Here is an 18,640-nt window from a genome sequence, read left to right as displayed (position 1 = left end):
TGCTCTAGTATCCACACACACAAGTAGCCCAATCTAGCCTTTATTCAGACTCCCATACATAAATGTAATTTGTGGAGCCGCAGGCCAGTGGACATGTATAATTAGAGACAAACCCAAAACCAGATATTCTCCAGATCCAGCTCTTGTGCTGCAGCAGTAGGACCCAACCACCAGAAGCCCTGACTCTTCAAACGTGCAAGAAACTCAGATTAAGGGAAATTGCAAGACATTTATCACTTGTGTTTGGCTTTTTTTTCCTTTTAACTTGCAGAGTTTACACTTTCTTTACCATTTTGTAATCATCATGACAAGTATCGCGAAACATTAAACAAAGTCTGTTTTCTGTTTGTTTCCTTCCTGCTGCCGACAGTACATAATATGGATGATTAGAGAGCGTGATGATTGGAGACATAGTATGTAATCTTGTGTTATTCTTCTCTCGATTGTGTGCCGTCTGCGGATAATTAAACAGTCATGTTCATTGTTAAGTAAATCCTGTTTAGCTTGCTTGATGTGGGTTGAGGGTGAAGCCTTTAAAAAGATCCATCTCTATCCTCTGGTGGGGCAGAAGTTTATGTCTTTCTTCAGGATAAAGCAGTGCCCCAATCAATTATTAATCCTCTTTTAAAAATTGCATGTTTTCTCATGCACAGGGATCTGTCCACTTGGAGGAGGCTCGTCTGCGGCCCGTGCTCTCCGGCAACCATGGCGGTATGGTGACGGAAGGAGTGCTGGAAGTGAAGCATGCTGGGAGGTGGCGTCACGTGTGTAACCGTGGCTGGGACCTCAGCAGCAGCCGTGTCGTCTGTGGCATGTTAGGATTCCCTGCTGCAGAAGCGTTTGACCAAAACGCCTACAGGTGAGTATGTGAGAGTGGACACGGTAGAGTGACAGGGGGAGGAAGGAGACAGAAAAACAGAGAGAGAGGAGATGTGTGTGGGTGTGTGGTGGTGTGTGTTGTGTGACGGGAAAAGTTGTGTTGTGTTTGTGTGTGTGTGTGTGTGTGTGTGTGTGTGTGTGGTTGTGTGTGTGTGCGTGTGTGTGTGTGTGGCTGTGAAATGGATGGAAAAGTGCGGTGACTACACATCCCTTAAGGGATTAGGCAGCCCCATGCATGGATTGCTGTTCCATCCCCCCCGTAGTAGAGGTTAACCACATCTGCTGTCATTAGTACAACCACACTTGGCATGACATGTCCACTGTGGCATTAGCCGAGCCCGACTGTCCGCCGGGCCTGTCTGCTCCATTGGCTGAGTGGGCCTTAACGCAGACCTTTAAAATAGTCTCAGAGAGTATGTTATTAATGTCAGACTACAGACTACCAGATTATCATCATCATTATGGTGTGCGTCTTTACATGAAACATCCCTTATATGGTTCCTAATCTCATATAATTAAGAAACCCCCACTGAAAACTGTGTGCAGCAGCACTTTCTAAGGCAGAGTGGTATGTCTGAGAGTCTGAGGACTTGCTTCTAATTAACTTAAGTAGATACACCACTGAGACAGTTTGAACTTTCTGCATGTCTCTATAAATATCATAAGTCAAAAACCATTGCAAATGACATTAATAGATTTTATATCTTTTAACAGATTAAATAGCAGCTGGTCAGAAAAGCTTGTGCATATTTTAAAGCTGCTTTAAATGTTTTTATATTAAAGGTCTTGTGTGTAACATTTAGGAAGCTCTATTGGCAGAAATGTAATGTAATACTCATAGGTAAGTTTTCATTAGTGTATAATCGCCTAAAAATAAAGATAGTTGTGTTTTTATTACCTTAGAAAGAGCTCTTTATATCTACAGAGGGAGTGGATCGCCTTTGTAGTGACAAACCCCCAGACCTGACTCCTGCACTGCACTTCCCCTCAGCCCTACAGAACATTTTCAGACACAACAGGCAGCTGTTGCTCTAAAGCTCTAAAAAAAACACTTTACACTACGTGCTCAGCAGCAAACAGAAAACAGACAGAGTCAGGGTCTATCTAGTGAACAGACTGAAGCATTTACCCAACTGTATTTGAATATTTGACTGGGATTCATCAGGTGGATAGAAATGTGTCGATGTTCACAGCTTATTTATTCGGCAGTCCACAAGTTGTCAGAGAAATCTGTTACTGCAGGTTAAATCAAACCCAGTGTAAACATTGCTGTACTGGACGGTAAAAAAGAGAAATTGATAATTTTTCTGTTTGCTAGTTGTTTGTTAGTCAACAATTACGGCTGCAGGGGAGCTGTAGCTGTTGAATCCCAACACAACAATCATAGTCTTTTCTTAGTTATAATATTATACTAGGTTGTACAATCATGGATGAACATTTAGTTTAGCATGTAGAAAGAAAACTCCCTGCTGAGTTACTAAAGCTAGTACAGAGGCCAGATAGGAAAAGAAACAGGATTTCAGCTTTCTATTTGTTATATGTTTTCGTAACTTTTATTGTCGCTCAAACACAAATCATTTGCTAAACCAATAATGTCAGGCTGTTATGCTTATTTTGTCTCTTATAAATCCAGCTCATCCGTCTAACTTCAGCCATAAATACCCACTGAAGCACCTACACAAACCTTCAAAGCCCTTAAACACATACCATCAAAAACCTAATACCTCACTCACACACACACTTATACATCCTCCCTCCACCCTCATCGCACAGCATCTTACGAGACGCTACATAAACAATGTACAAGATCCACGCGAACACACGCATACGGTTGTGCACACACGAACACAACCCTCTGTGTGTCCGTCTGTCTGCCCACAGAGGTCTTTTTATGGCTTGGCTAACAGGGCGACTGTACTGACCGCTAGCCTGCCCTGCTGTCTCTCTATGTCGCCAATAATTACCCATGTGTCCTGCTCTGCTCCGCTCGGCAGCAGGATACAGGCTGCTTCTCCTGTTGACCACCACGGCCATAACCTAGTAATGAATAACTCTCTCATAGTGTCTTATCTCTTAAGGGTTCTTCAGAGCCATGTAGTTCGGATGCAGTGATGTAAGAATTTTTATTTTTACCCAGTGTCCTTACATAAATTGAGTCCTCTTGGTCAAGCTAGGAGCCCATTCGAGTCAAAAATAGAGCAAGGACATAATGAAGAATATGGCCAAGTCTAATGCTAATGTGGACAACAACACTGCAAAATCCCTCAGGGTTGTCTGGGGAAACATCATGTTTCTGTGCCAAGAACCCAACCAGCAGCCTGTGTAAAGACTGGACGAAGCCAGAGAATGTTGTTTGTTTTTTGTCAGCCTCCACCCATCTACGTGGGAGACGAATGGAGCAGCCATTTTTGTCCGACAGTAAACAGCTGGGGGGGTAACATTTCTTTCAACAAGAAGCAAGGTGGATGATTCACATCTGGTGTCACATGTGTTCACATATTTTGAGGCAGATATTTATCTTGGTAACTGTGTTTTTGAAAAATGTTTCTCTGAGGTAGAAATTGTAGATCATCCACGGCAACAATAGCCATTTTTAGCCCCACTAACAGCATGGTTGTAGGGATGGCAATGAGTTGGTTCACCACAGTGGTCCAGACTGAAATAGCTCAACAATTGTTGGATGGATGAAAATTTGGTAAAGATATCCATATTCCCCAGAGAATCATTCCTAATATCTTTGGTGATCCTCTGATTTTTCATTTAGCACCACTAGCAGATTTTTACTGTCTACATATTGGAATATGTCAACATTTCCTGGATGGATAGGCTTGGTACATAGATTTGGTATATTCTAGGACTTTAGTTATCCCCTGAAATCGTCTTTAGGGCACAATGAGGTCATGTTTTCGAGTGAAATATCTCTAACAACTACTGGATGGATTGTCCTGAAATTTGGTTCAGACATTCTTGTTCTCATTGAATCTTAATACTTTTAAAAATCCCTTAACTTTTCCTCTAGCGCCATCATGAGGTCAAAATTCTAGTTCGTCCATGACTTTGATCATGACAAAATTCCCCAAAAAACTAGTGTAATTCCAATCAGCCTGAACTGGACTTTGTGAAGATGGTGAATATGGTAAACGTTATACCAGCTAAACATCAGCATGGTAGCACTGTTACTGTGAGCGTGTCAACATGCTAAGACTAGCATTTTACTCAAAGCACTGCTGTGCCTAAGTGCAACCTCACAGAGCCGCATGGCGTGGCTGTGGACTGTTTATATTGACCCACACATGATAACAGTCACATACCATCTTCTTGGTGCTACCCAGTGTGCTGGCAGTGATCCATGCTTGCTCTTCTTTGAGGTTTTTATCCACGGGAATAGCTGTAATTATGGTCTGAGAGATCTTCTAATCTAGAATATTCTCTCCGCTGAACCTGCTGCACACCCGTTGCTGTGTCAGCACTTCCCTCTCTGGCCATGTGGTTGTTTTTTTGGTGTGACTAGCTTTGTCTCAGCCTGTTAAATTGCTCAGCGCATTTTTACAGATGTTTAAATACTCCCCCACTTTGCTGTGCTTACAAAAGGCAAGTTCTAAAGCCATTTTCCAGCTCTCTTGTTTCATCACATCCACACTCTCTTTGAGGCTGACAGTAACTTCTTCAGTTCTTCTCATTTATTTTAACCCCCTGCTCCTTCTCCCCTCCTCCGTTACAGCTCTTTTAAAATACTTTTTATGCCTTTGTGGCAATTATACTAAAACCCACATTTCATGGAAAGTACATTATTATGACCCCTTTGAGTTTTCATTCCATGGAGGTTGATGGGATTGTCTAGAGGCTGTTGTGGAGTCAGTGCGGCAACCTGATGTCTCCTGAGTGAGCCAATTGTTCCAGTCAGGCAGCTTTGCATTCATGCAGTATAATAACAGGTTATCTCTGCTTTCCTGACAGTCAGCTCCTCTCTCCAATGTGGCTTATGGTATTGTGTGGTCAGAGTTGCATAAAAAACCTGGCATTGAACTGAAGATCCTGAGAAGTAAGAAAGTCCTCTCCTGGTTAAAGGGATTCAGCAGTGCTGCGGTCACAACCTGTTTTTTGTGCCTGAAGCTTGATGCTGTGGTTCTCTTCCCTTCCTTTAAATCTCCTTATAAGACTGAGCGTGCCTTAACTCTTAGCCTTAACCAGTGTTTCCAACCTGACAAAGAGAAAAAGCATCTTACAGTGTGCTGTTAACTCCAGTAGGCCAACTCAAATGTGTCTCAAAACCAAAAGAACATGCTTTTCCTCCTACTGCGAAGTTAGGAGATGCTCATAAAAGTTGCCCAGTTCACAGAGACTTCAGTCTTACATCACTTGCTCCTTGTTTCCCAGCATGCAGTCATAACGTTGGGTAACGACACCGGGGTTTTAAAGACCTTTGTTTTTACAGAGGCAAGGCAGGGAAAGTCGATATGTACGTGCATATTTCCATGTCTGGTGTGTGTGAACCAACATGCTACTGCTCAACCGCACAGCAGACACTGCCAAGCAGAGCAGGCAATTATATGGGTAGCGCTCTCTCCCCCCTCCTCCCCCTCCTCCAAACCATGAACTAACACCCCCTCAGAGTCTGTCTCTCTCATTTTGATTTACCATCAAGTTATGAAACATTTGCGCAAACACACACACTTAGACACAAGCAAATACACACTATCATACACAACTCATCCATTTACATTGCACAAAAAATCAACATGAAGAGAAATCTGTCTTATAATCCCTTTTGTTTATATAGATAGATAGATCTATAGGAATGAATGAAAGAAGGAAAACATAAACAACAGAAGGAAGGTAGGAATGAAAGAAGGACAGATTTCAAGGTAGATAGGAAGGAAGTAAAGAACAGAGATATAAAGAGAGAAATTAATTGCAATATTTTTATTTCATGTAAAATTTAATAGCAACTAAATATTAACTAGAAACTGGTAACTCTAACCAGGGAAAAAGTGTAATACTTTTCTCCTACACTAATAAACATTTTTATATTATCTTATAAGTCCAGTGTGTAATAGGACAATCCATTTTTCTACAGTGGCCCGGAAGGGAAAAAACACTCTATTCTAACTTGCTCTAGATAGGTGTGTTTTTCACCCATTTCGCAACCACCATAGTTTCTCCTTTGCACTTGGAAGTGGAGGGTTAAAAGAAGAAGTTGCAATCTGCAATTACATGGCTAGATGCACACTAAATTCTACACAGTTTAATATATATAAAATTACAGAATGTAGTTTTATATTAATAATAATAATAGCATCCTATCAACCTTGTTTTCAGTTCACATCTGATAAATCCACAGTGCGTTACCTGCTTAAGACAAAACATCAGCCAGACACCGTGGAAAAATGGAGCATTTAGCAAGTAAAAAGCCTGGTGGAGAACAAAAACAGAGCTAAAAGACAGTGAACTCACATTCATCAGCATCATACTCAATGTGTATAAGCAACTGTTTGCTAACTCGCTGTATTAACTTCAAAAGTCCTGTTTTCAATATTATATTAACAGCTTGTTTCTATTGCCCCCAAATGGCATGAAGAAAATCTGTTTTTGCAGGTTTAAGATATTTCCAGAGCAGCTACGCAAAGAGTTTTATTTATTTATTTAGTTTATTAGTATTTAGAAGGGATAAAGTACAGAGAAGCATTTACATTTGCAGAAGCAGTGTCCTATGTACTGTACATGTGTATATAGTCGAAGCTCATTTCCAGTACCAGTCCCTAGAATCAAGGATTTAGTGTTTATTTGCAGATTTGACCACTTTGAGTGTATTCATTGTAGAGGGAAAATGTATCCAACAGAGGAGGCCAGTTGTCTGGACCAGACTGGTTGTCTAAATTACATTTCTCCACTGCTGAACTGCAGCAAACATAACAAAACAATTACATGTAACAATGTAAGCTTATCTGGGGATGGAAATTTCCATTTATTGTGAAAGAAATCATACACACAAAGTGGCTCAGGGCTTCTATTGTGGGTTTCCTCATAGGCCCTTCCAGCCGCACATCTCTCCTCTAATGTTGGGACTGTGCACAATAACCAGTGGAATACCAGGATACTGGGGTTCTCCTGGAAAGGAAACATCTTCTGTTTTAGTTTGCCAAATATTTAATTGCATCATGAATCTGGTTATACAGTACACTCTCCTGCTGTCTATACTTGGTGTTCTGACTCATTTAATTCAGGCACATTCATGAAGGGCGTCAGTCACGCTGCACCTGTCTGTGGTCACACTGGTTGATGCAAGTGGTCAGCTCTAATGTGTGTGTGTGTTGCAGAGGGACACTTCCCAGACTCGGCCTGGTGTGTGAATCATTCTTTTTATTGAATTCCCGCTTTTTTCTTTTTCTTCACTTTTCTAGGCTTTTGCATGGTGTGTGTGTGTGTGTGCCCAGGCGCAGGGGGCCTCATTTTGTGTATACACACTGTTTCCCTTTAGGATTTGACTCTAGTTTAAGGTAATATCCATGAAACTAGACACAGTTTAGAAAACCCTGTTGGAGTTGGCAGACCTCAATAAGGCTTCTCGCAGGGATTAATGTATAGTGGTTTTTTCCACATTGATGCCCCAAACCAGACATCCACTGTAGACATATAGACAAACACTGACACAGAAATACCCATGATTGTAGAAATGGAAGATTAAAAAAAAATCATGACAAGAAAGTGGTGGTTTGAGAAGAAAGAAAGAAAGAAAGAGGGAATTATGTGATCCATTCTTGTAAATCTCCCTCTTTCTCTTTCGCACTCACTGTCTCTTACACGAAGGCTATGTTTATCCAAAGACATACACGCCCTTTCCAGCATGTTGTGTCTCCTTCATAGCTTTCAATTTGTTTAATTAAGGTTTGATAGACAGAATAGAAGAGTAGGGATGTGAAGGAGGGAAGAAAAGAAAGGATGATGGGGGGGGGAGTAGAATTGGAGGAGGGAGGAGCACAGGAGCAGACTGTGGTAGTGTATAGGACTGCTTGTTTAGTCTACTGGACGTAAAGATGCACAGTTATAACTTAAAAACTCTATCTTTCAGGAAACTGTGGGACTCCAAGTTAGCTGATCCGTCCTCCAGGTAAAAATCAACATCTGGTCTATGATGGATGTAACTTCATAACTTGTGTATGAGTAATGTGACCAATCAGAAATATATATCTTATGTCTCTCTCTCGGCTTTCTTTTCCTCTTCCACTTCTTTCCCGGCCCAGGCTAAGGACACAGATCAGTAAGAAGGCCTACTGGGTGGAGAAGGTGCAGTGTCAAGGAGTGGAGGTCTCTCTTTCAAAGTGCCAAGCACAGCTGTCAATCCCCAGGAGTGATGTCCCTTGCAGCGGTGGCATGCACACTGTGGTTCGCTGTGTCCCTGGATCCCAGTTCACACGCTATGGCAGAGCACCTGCACCACCTGCTGTGGCGGTGAGTGTGGAGGTAGAAGCACAGATCATGAACAAATGTATGAAAATGAAAATGAATAGCTTGATATTTTAGGAAATATTTGTTTTCTTGCTGTGAGCAAGTGTGAAGCTTCGAGTTTTAAGTGTAAAAAAGACACATTGCCGTTGTGTATTTGGCATATTTTTAACTTCAGGCAAATCCAGACTAGCTGTTTCCCCCTCATTTCCAGTCAAGCTAACCATCTCCTGTCTGTGATTTCAATCTCCCAAGATGTCAAACAATTACTTTAAAATAATAATTTTTCTAGTTTGTTTTTTCTCAAGCAGTCTGTTAAAAGTATGTGGAGAAAATAATCTTTTGTCCACAGTCTAAACAAAGGAACAGACCAATGAGGTCTCAGATTCAGATTTAGAAAAGGTTTTTCTGAAGTGTCTTCTGGTGCGGATGTTAGCACCTGTAGGATTTTTAGAAAAAAATACAAGTACGACTAAAACGTTGTCATAAAATGATAATGAACAATACAGTACAACAAAAATGTCATTACCAGGCCGAAATCTAGTTTATTAGGCGGTGTAAAGTATTAAATCTGAAATTGTAGCCATAAGCACCAGATCCAGACAGGCTTTAAAAGTGTAAGATTTCAAACACTTCCGAATTTCTTACCTAAACTCTTCCTTCTTCATTCCAGCCTGTCGTGCGTCTGAAGTCAGGGCCCCGGATCGGGGAGGGCCGCGTTGAGGTGCTGAGAGAGGGGAAGTGGGGCACCGTGTGTGACCACTTGTGGGACATCAGCGCAGCCAGCGTGGTGTGCAGAGAGCTGGGCTTTGGGACGGCCAAAGAGGCTCTCACCAAGGCTCAACTGGGACAGGGTAAGACAGGACACATAAACACAGCCACACACATAGTGTACATAAAGTCAAACTGCACTTTGAAGTCTTTCTGGTGCCTTTCAGTGATGCATTTACATAGATTTACTGACTAGTGAGGTCATGTTTAAACAAAACTATAACTGGGTTTTTACTTGTCCTCATGTCCTAAATTGAGCCTCTTTTCATGAAATCATCAAGTGTATAAAAAGTCCCCCGGCTGCTGACCTGATAACCTCTTATGTGTTGAGTGTCACAGACTTTGTATCAGTGCCTGAGTTCACCATGCCCCCTGAGCATGATCAGTATATCTCAGTGATCCTTTAGACTAAACACTTCTCAGCCTAAAGTGTATGTTGCTAAACGCAGCACTCCAGGAACCATGGGCCCATGTGCAGACAAATAAACCCAGGGAAAATGTTTACAGCTTGACTTCTACTTCTATCGCAGAAGCTGATTGTTGAGGAACTATACCCATGACCAATTATAAGAGTGTAAACTATGCTAGGAGGTTCCAGCGACCAAAACAATGGCATGTGTTGCTGTCAAAATAAACCTGTTGTGTGTGAAAAGTCAGTGCGGCTTTGAAACCAGGATGTCAGGCAATCAGCCCTGAGCAGGACCAAACGTTCACAAAGATTGTGATTACTTTGGCACTGGTTTTGTTGTGGGCATGAAAATATAGCCACTAAATTGTCTAGCAATAACAAAGTTAAATATTTTCCTAGGAAAAAGACCCCACTTTCACACTCAGTCATTGTCTGTTTTTTTCTTGCTGGACCTGTGCAGTAAATCTGTAATCACGTTAATTTCCTCCCATTATCTTTCTGCCTAAATGAGCACATAGCATGTTCTATAATGGTGGGTGCATTTCCTTCTCTCTACTTTACGTAATGAAGTAATTCATGGAAACCACTTGAGTGTTGCTTTTAGGGCTCTATTAAAGTAGGTGCTATGGTGCTGTTATGTCTGAATAATGAGCATGGCTAAATTACCAGAGCTGTGTGAACACATAGTATAGAAAAGATGAATTGGTGTGTTGCAGCAGCAATGTGAAGGCTCATGGGTAGCGCAGTTAGAGAAGAGCAACTTGAAGCTTGATGACATCATTAGCTATTTAAGGCCAAATTATAGGGCTTTATAGGGCTTTAGCCTGGGCCTCACACACCTACGCAAACATAGATGTGTTCAAAGATTTTCCTCCATTTTGCCATTTTTGGTGTCTATTTTGGTTTATAAAGCCTAGCCCTGGAGTGTAGAGTCATTTAGACAGAAAGCTCTCTGGCTAAGCTCAGTTTCAGAGCCACATCAGAGGTCCCAATCGTGTCTGGGTCCCACTCTGAGGACATCTATGGCTGCAGAGCCATCAGGTCTAAGAGTCTTTTATGTACCGTGTGTGTGTTAGTCTGTCTTTTGCATGTTGCTTATGGTTGGTAAGACACATATTAATCAATCAACTGTCCACGCCCTTCTGCTGTAGGTACTGGTCCCATCCACATGAACAGTGTGCAGTGTACAGGCAGGGAGAAGTCAATCACAGAATGTCACTACAGACCGGTGCCGCTTTACACCTGCAAACACAACCAGGATGTAGCGGTCCGCTGCAACGTCCCCCACACTGGCATGCAGACCACGGTGAAAAACACACAAATACATGCCTACATGTACCCAGACAGGCATTTGGCATTATAACAAGACTGACAAGAAAACACTTTCTCCTCCTTTAACCTTCAGGTGCGTCTGGCAGGAGGCAGAGAGCCAGCAGAGGGCCGTGTAGAGGTCCTGATGGAAGTCGGAGGGGTGAGGCGTTGGGGATCCGTCTGCAGTGAAAACTGGGGCATCAATGAGGCCATGGTGGTCTGTCGACAGCTGGGCTTGGGCTTTGCCTCAAGAGCTCATCAGGTAAATAAAATAGGCTGATGTTTTTTGCAAGTTTCTGCCTCATTCTCTCCTCCTCTGTCTCTTTTTGTTCTGTGTGCTCTTCTCTCTCTCTCTCTCTCTCTCTCCATCCTGTTGTTTGTGTGTCTGTGCTGTGTTATTACCGAGGCCTGAGGTAATTACAGGCTTCTCAAACGTCCACTTCCAGCGCACCGAAAATAAAAGAGGGAAAGTGAGGCGAAGAGAGATCGGAAGAAATTCACAGAGCAAACAAACTGAAAATAGAACTGTGCATGGAAAGGGCAGTGTGAGTGTGTTTTGAGGGGGGCTGCTGGGAAACATTTAACAGGCAGTTTTAAAATTGTGAAAAAGAGTGGAAAATGTGATAATGTGTACTGATAGTTCCTATAAAAAAATGGGCTTTCTTTGTTTATGCAGATGTGGCTATCTGCCCTCAGCTGTGACATTTTTCACATCTTCTTGTCGTTATTCCAGAAGTGTTTTAACACGACTGCACAAATGAGATCTAATGATTTTGTGTGTGAATGATTTTGTTCTCTTCTTGTGTCTCTGTGCAGGAGACCTGGTACTGGCCTGGTTCTACAGATGCTGCTGAAGTGGTTCTGAGTGGAACTCACTGCATCGGCACCGAGATGTCCATCCAGCAGTGTCGCAGAAACACTAATGTCTACTGTCCCAGAGGAGGAGATGGCAAGGCTGCAGGAGTCACATGTGTAGAAAGTGAGATCAAAACCAGCATACATGTGAGCAGAATCATATATTTGTGCAATGGGAGTGAAACTAACTCTGACTCTTGACCCCCAAAGCTGCTCCTGACCTTGTGCTGGATGCCCAGCTCGTCCAAGAGACAGCCTACCTGGAGGACCGACCCCTCCACCTGCTGACCTGCGCTAATGAGGAGAACTGCCTGTCCTCCTCTGCCGCCAGGATGAACTGGCCCTACGGACACCGCCGCCTGCTGCGCTTCTCTTCCCGCATCATGAACATGGGCCGTGCTGACTTCCGACCCCGAGCTACTAGAGAGAGCTGGACATGGCACCAGTGTCACAGGTAAGTCCGGGAAGAGGACAGCTCCATAACAACACCAGACATTTACAGTGTTTGCTTGAAGCAGCTGTGTCAGCTTTCAGGTTTTCATTTGAACCAGCAGCTGCTCATTTTACACCCTCAACCAGATAGGGAGTAACTATGTGGTGATTTGAGCTGCCGCAGGGCTTGGTTGGAAAAGAAAAGCTGCATAACCTCTGCCATGGCACAGGACTGGCTATAGTTATGAGGTGGCACAAGAAAAAGAGGCAGTTCAGAAAGTTTCTAGCAGAGGTTAAAAAAAAATGTCTAGAGCAAAAGATGAATGGGAATTTAAGATTTGACGAGTGCAATGTGATCACTGGGTGCAGCACAGTGCAGGGATATTTTTGAGATCTGGACTATAAATAACCAAACACATATAAAAGTCTGTTATTTAACGCAATAAACACAATGATGTTTACAATAAACATCCTCCTCACTGGTCACCCAGTTGTTACAGTCAGAGCCATGACTGCACTCAGAGCAGTCTGGCTTCTTATCTCAGCGGTTGTGGTTATGTGTCCCAAAACGGGAGGCACAGCTCGGTGTCTCTCCCAGCCACAACCCAGTCACTACCTCCCCAAGCGGCAAACACATGGTTTGACTCTCAGTTTTTGGTAGAGACTGTTCTGGGAATGCTTCTGTAATGAGAGAAAGGACGACACCAAACTGATATCTATCTGCCCACTTGTGTTTTTACAATTGCTGTTTGACGCCTTCGCAACAACCTAACAGGATTTATGGCTCCTATATCTTAAATTAACATCGGGTTTTTTTTTTTTTTTACAGGATTATGTAGATGAGAACTTGTGAACAACAAAACAGCAGCAAATTCAATGGAGATCTTTTATGTTCCTTTGATAACTTTCTGTCATTTTTGTCAATTCCTCCATGTATTAATCTTCCCATCCTGATCCAATCCTCAGGCACTACCACAGCATCGAGGTGTTCACCCACTATGACCTGCTGACCTTTAATGGGACCAAGGTTGCTGAAGGTCACAAAGCCAGCTTCTGTCTGGAGGACACCTACTGCCCTGAAGGTAGCACAACTGACAGATAAATGTTACATACATCTGCTTCTTGAGGGAAATCTAGAAACCAGAGCAGAATCGTGACAAACAAGGAAATCAAGAATACATAAAAGACCGAAGCTGAAATCCCATAATAAGCATTCAAAGTCAGTGGCAGGCTGTAAGATCAGAGGCCAAGCCTAAATTGATCTTGGCTTCACAAAACCAAGACAGCTTTATGCAGATCCTTTATATTCATTTTAAAGTCTCCAAAAAAAGATCTGGTTTTTAAATCATTTAGTTATAATTCCAGGCTGTTGGTAGAAATTCAAATTCACAGCGACTGACAGCAAAGAAAATGTACATATTATCATCTTCTCTTTTTTATCCATCCTCATATGTTTCCAACTGTTTTTTTTTTCTGTCAGGTATCCATAAGAGGTATGCCTGCTATAACATGGGACAGCAGGGTATCTCAGTTGGCTGCTGGGACACCTACCGCCACGATATTGACTGCCAGTGGATCGACATTACAGACATACGACCTGGTGAATACGTCTTCCAGGTAATGAGGCTTATTTCTAACAAAACAAAAAAAACATCTTCTAATGTGAAATGTCACCTGATTCTATTATACAGTCTGCTCAGCCGTCTGTAGAGGTAATTGTGAAATTGTTAGTCCAATAAAAATGCAGAGTAAAAATAATCCACTTCAATCTTCATGGTAGCTTAAACAACCTCTTAGATAGAGCATGAAAGCAGGACAAAAAAAGGTTGGTGTTTCAACATCTGAAGGCGCACGTGAGATAAAAGCTGTGATAAAAGACTATAATTTCAGCTAAATGGCTCTTGGCTGTTTCAGGTGTACAGTATGTATGTAGTTTTAAGGGTGTGTGGGTATTTAAGGAAAGTGAATTTAGTCTGGATTTATATAGAAAGTAGACCTGCTATTAGTCCACCCTTTCAGAAAGTACGGTCTTATTGGCAGTGGAACAGCTCTGTCAGCACTTTACATTTGTACAGAGAGAGTTTTATGTTCGAAAGCGGAGTTAGTTGGTTCGACATCAAGTGTCTCGTCTGTTTCTAGACATCCAATCGGCCGTGGTGACCTACTCATCTGTCCTCCCTCTGTGTCATTTGTTCTATTTTTTCCTGACAGCTTAGTGGCAGCAGCAAGTGATGATGTTTACAGTTTCTCATTATTTTCCGAGTGTTTACATAAAATCAAGATGTTTTAGTTTGACTTGCATGCGAGTGTATAAAGTATATGCAGGAGTGGTCCCACTGCGCCGTATGAGCCTTTACACATGTGACGAGCCACGTCTTAAGAGATAAAAACCACATACATTTCATAAAGTAGAGATCCACTGTTGCCACGACGACGTGGCCCAGCAGCACTTTGTGGTCGCGATTGTGGTTCAACAGTAGTTGAGCTGCTCATAAATTTGTGTAAGAAGTGAGAGATGGAGGGAGGGCTCAGATGCTCACTCGTCTTTCATGCAGCTGGGTGTTTCTCTGAGTCTTTACCAAGAATCGCAGGGTGGCAGCCATTTTTAGGACCATACATTTAAGTCGATGAGTCACGTCCACCTCAATTTGATTGCTCTTGATCGCTCCGTCATTTAAAAATCAGCTGCACTAGCTCACAGTCTTTTACATGACAATGACGACCTTTCATTGTTCTGTAAAACTGGCTGTGGGCCCTTTGTTTCACATTATTACAAGATCTTTTAAAAGGACATCAACTGCCACCAAGTTAATATGGTGTTTTACACCGGGACGATAAAATATGTGCTGAAATCATTGGCTGCACTGAACATGCAATATTAAAAATATATGAAGTTCGAGACACAAAATTGGCTGAAAATGTAATGAAAAAGAATCACAATTATGAATATTTTACATCATAAATGTTTGTCTGTAAATATAATTGGAACCACAAGATTTATACTGTATGTAAAAAAAATTTAAACTGGGTTGCTTTGTTGAATATGTGGTCAGGTTATCTGTTTGATGTGTGCATCAGGAAAATTCATTTGTGTGCTTTTCTTATATATGGTGCAGGCAGGCAGACAGGGTGGAAAACAACAAACCATGGCAACCAACCATGGCTACAGCCTAATGATAGGCTGCAACTTAAATCCAAACCCAAAACTGTCATCTGCATCTCTGGCCCTTTTTTCCCTGCATGAAGATAACTGTGGAAAGTGATGTCATGCATCACTTGAACCCCCAATTTATACATCATGAGCCATATAGAAAAGGAGAGAACAATAATCCTGTGGCTTCCGAGTTGGCCCTCGTGGAAAATCAGCTGTTTCCCAACTGTCTGAAGTAAATTGTTACTTTGTCACTTGTTCCCTTACTTTATTTAAATACACTTGTTGCAGAGTTCCTGGTCTAGATTTACAGAGAAACTAGTAACCAACCAGCAACCAGTGAAGACTCCCCAAGAAATTACCTGTTGATATTAAAGATGTTATTTTCAAATTTGTCTTTAATAGTTTTTAGTATTGTGGGGTGAATCTTTATTCCCAGATAGGTAAAGGAATCATGGGTGGTCAGTTTAGCTGGATGGTGGATACTTTTGGCTGCAGTATTGAGGGTCATTAGTTTGGATTTCAACTAATAAATGTCATATCTAGACTTTTTCTTTAAAATCCTTTCAAAGTTTAAGTATATGCTTTAAGGAGACTTATACTTTCTACAAATATATCAATATATCGTCTGCGTACAGGGAGATACAACACGTGCCCATCTATTACAATAGAAAAGACAAACATTGATTCTACAACTGCATATGCGAGGGGTTCAGTCGCCAGCAAAAAAAATAGCACTAGAATCTGGAAACATTTCCATCATACTTTTTATATTTTGTAGTGTTGGCATAGTGTCTGTTGAAAATCGTCCTTTAAGTCATCTGATAAGACTGTTCTTAACTGTCAGGAGAATGAATTTTGCAGCATCTCATCTCTAGTCTTTTTTCTTTGATAGGTGGAGGTCAACCCATCCTTAGACATGGCTGAGTCTGATTTCCAGAACAATGTGATGCGCTGTCGATGCAAGTACGATGGAGCACGGGTTTACATGTTTGGATGCCATGCAGGTACAGTGTGAAGACTTTCCCAAATGCACATAAATTGATCTCAATACTTTCCCTGTTTGTTGCCATGTATTCCACCTCTGTCCTTTGTCTATTTTCATCAGGTGATGCTTACAGCGCAGAGGTGGAGGACTTGTTTGACCACCAACGTCAGATCTCCAACAACTTCCTGTGAATTAAGGAACACTCAGATTTAAGGACAGAACAACTGTACACCTCCTCACCACACCTCAATATGTCAGGGGAAGGAGGTTGAATGACAATGACATGCCAGTCAATAGAAAGATGAGGGTCAGAGGGAGGAGGGTTGGAAACTGGGATGGTATGGGAGGGACTCCATGCAAAAATGACAAATTAGGATCCTGTGGCTGATCAACAGCAATGACTGTTCCTGGTAGAAAGTCAAAAGAGATTAAAGAAGAAAAAAAGGAGTAGACAAAAAAGTACAAAAAGACCAAAGTAGGCCATCACAAGCATCATGTCACAATGATAAATCATAGAGTAGTTAACAATTTTTAAAATGTGTCTTGAATTTTGTAACAAATTTAATTACCTTGATCAAAGCATAACCACAGTTAAGAAAGTAATGACATGAAGGCACATGAGAACAACACACCCTTTACTTTAACAGTACATCTCCAGGCTGTCGTCCATATAATATCAACCCAGGCAACAGACAGAACTCTGTATGCTTCATGTGCTTTCACTGTTCACATTACAAATGCAGTATTTCCTGTTACAGCTGTGTAGTTTGTGGTTTTGAATGAGAATTTTTTATTTCATGGTGCTATTTTGCCTTATTTGAATAAATATTGTAATGTATTGCAAATGTATTGTCATGTACAGTTTTATATTACCTCTCTGGAATATTGTTCTTTAGGTCTCTAATTTATGCAGAATTTTAATGTACTTTTGAATTGAAACTTGTCCCTGTCTGGCTGTGTTTTGTATTGTTAATTTTATTATGAAAAATATTTTCACTTGTTTGTTCTTTACCTGTTTAACATTGGTAACATCAGATGAGATCTGGATGTACCATATTGCGCCTTTAACAGTACTTGGTAATGGTAGTTAAAGAATAAACGTCAGATTGACAAACTGGTTATTTGAGGCATGGTTATTTGACTGCAGAGTTTTCTAATGTAGAACAAAGATAAAGGTTAATGTTAGTTTCTGCAGAAGATTTGGGGAATCTGCTAACTTTCTAAGAGAGATTCCCTTATTTATCTGACTATAAAGTTAATAAAACATATTATTCTTTAGTTCAGGCAGTTTATACAGAGCCGTATCCAAGTTTGATAGTCTGTTCATAACAGCATGCTGGCTCCATTGCTTCCCTCAGCAGATTTTAAAAAGATCTGAAAAGCCTTCAACAGCAACTGGGTTTCCCATCTTTTCCCATGGAGCCTGAGCTTACTTTTATTGTTGTTTCCAACCTCATTCCCTCTGATGAACACATACAAACACTGGAAACTCTTGTCACATTACATAAGCTATACTTTAAATATGTGACTTACTTTGGCCTTATTGTTTCCCTTTTATGAGTTGGAGTGGAATTACAAATGTAATGTTCTAAAAGTAAAATTACACATTAAAATCAAATGAGGAATACAAAGTGCATAAACAAAGTGATCTAAACTTAAAACACTTTTGGTGACATTAGCAGCACTGGGAGAAACCATTAACTATCACCTTATCTTTGGATTTTAAAATTCTTACTCTATTCAAATGTGACAAACAGGTCCCTGAACACATCTTATATCCATCAGTACTTGCACCTGTTATTAATAATTTTTATTATCATACATATCAATCCATTTGTCCCATGATTTAAGAGAGACCATTGGACTTTTGCTTAACGGCAGCCACTGCAGCAACAAGTGACAGTTATGGGATAACGCTAAATGCTATACTGTCATTACTACTGTCTTGCATTTAGCTAAAATGTTAACCTATTGTAGCAGTAGCACAAGTGCAGAAGAGCCATTCAGTCAGCAAACCGAATCCAACATTAGCACATAAGCCACCATAAGCTACCATAAGCTACTGGTCGTACCAAACCAAGAAAGGCTCTATCAGCAGCGTTTTTAAACAATCCTAAGTATGTTAAATTGAGGAACGGTGCGTTTGATTGCTTATGAATTCAACTTTTCACTCCTTTCACTAGAAAGACTTGTCTCTCAAAACAATAGTCTTGTTGTAAGCATTATCATGCTAAAACACACACTCCATGCCCAGGGAATGCAGATGAAGGAAATTACTTATATCTCTCTTTGTACATGGTCCCAGACAAATAAATGCAATACTATTAGTAATGATAATAATAATAACACTGCCAAGACACTCCTCATTGCTCAGGTAGTGATTAATTAGAGTGTGTCATAG

General features: G+C 41.2%; 1 protein-coding gene across 1 annotated transcript in view; it reads left to right on the top strand.

The window, feature by feature from the left end:
* The window catches only part of LOC118326407 (lysyl oxidase homolog 4-like), a 19,404-nt gene extending 2,059 nt beyond the window's left edge, over positions 1–17,345 (top strand). The window contains exons 4-15 of the mRNA XM_035659398.1: positions 654–859; positions 7,949–7,987; positions 8,121–8,328; positions 8,996–9,176; positions 10,654–10,808; positions 10,908–11,075; positions 11,630–11,792; positions 11,879–12,122; positions 13,067–13,182; positions 13,581–13,717; positions 16,147–16,258; positions 16,360–17,345. Of these exons, the coding sequence (XP_035515291.1) occupies positions 654–859; positions 7,949–7,987; positions 8,121–8,328; positions 8,996–9,176; positions 10,654–10,808; positions 10,908–11,075; positions 11,630–11,792; positions 11,879–12,122; positions 13,067–13,182; positions 13,581–13,717; positions 16,147–16,258; positions 16,360–16,430 (1,800 nt within the window). The 3' untranslated portion in view covers positions 16,431–17,345. The remainder of the gene's footprint in view (positions 1–653; positions 860–7,948; positions 7,988–8,120; positions 8,329–8,995; positions 9,177–10,653; positions 10,809–10,907; positions 11,076–11,629; positions 11,793–11,878; positions 12,123–13,066; positions 13,183–13,580; positions 13,718–16,146; positions 16,259–16,359) is intronic.
* Positions 17,346–18,640: the final 1,295 nt, after the last annotated feature.

This window comes from Morone saxatilis, unplaced genomic scaffold, assembly GCF_004916995.1.
Source record: "Morone saxatilis isolate NCDOM2014 unplaced genomic scaffold, NCSU_SB_2.0 Contig17, whole genome shotgun sequence".
Taxonomy (NCBI): domain Eukaryota; kingdom Metazoa; phylum Chordata; class Actinopteri; family Moronidae; genus Morone; species Morone saxatilis.
Note: the sequence above shows the minus strand (reverse complement) of the source record. Positions and strands in the feature narration are given on the sequence as shown.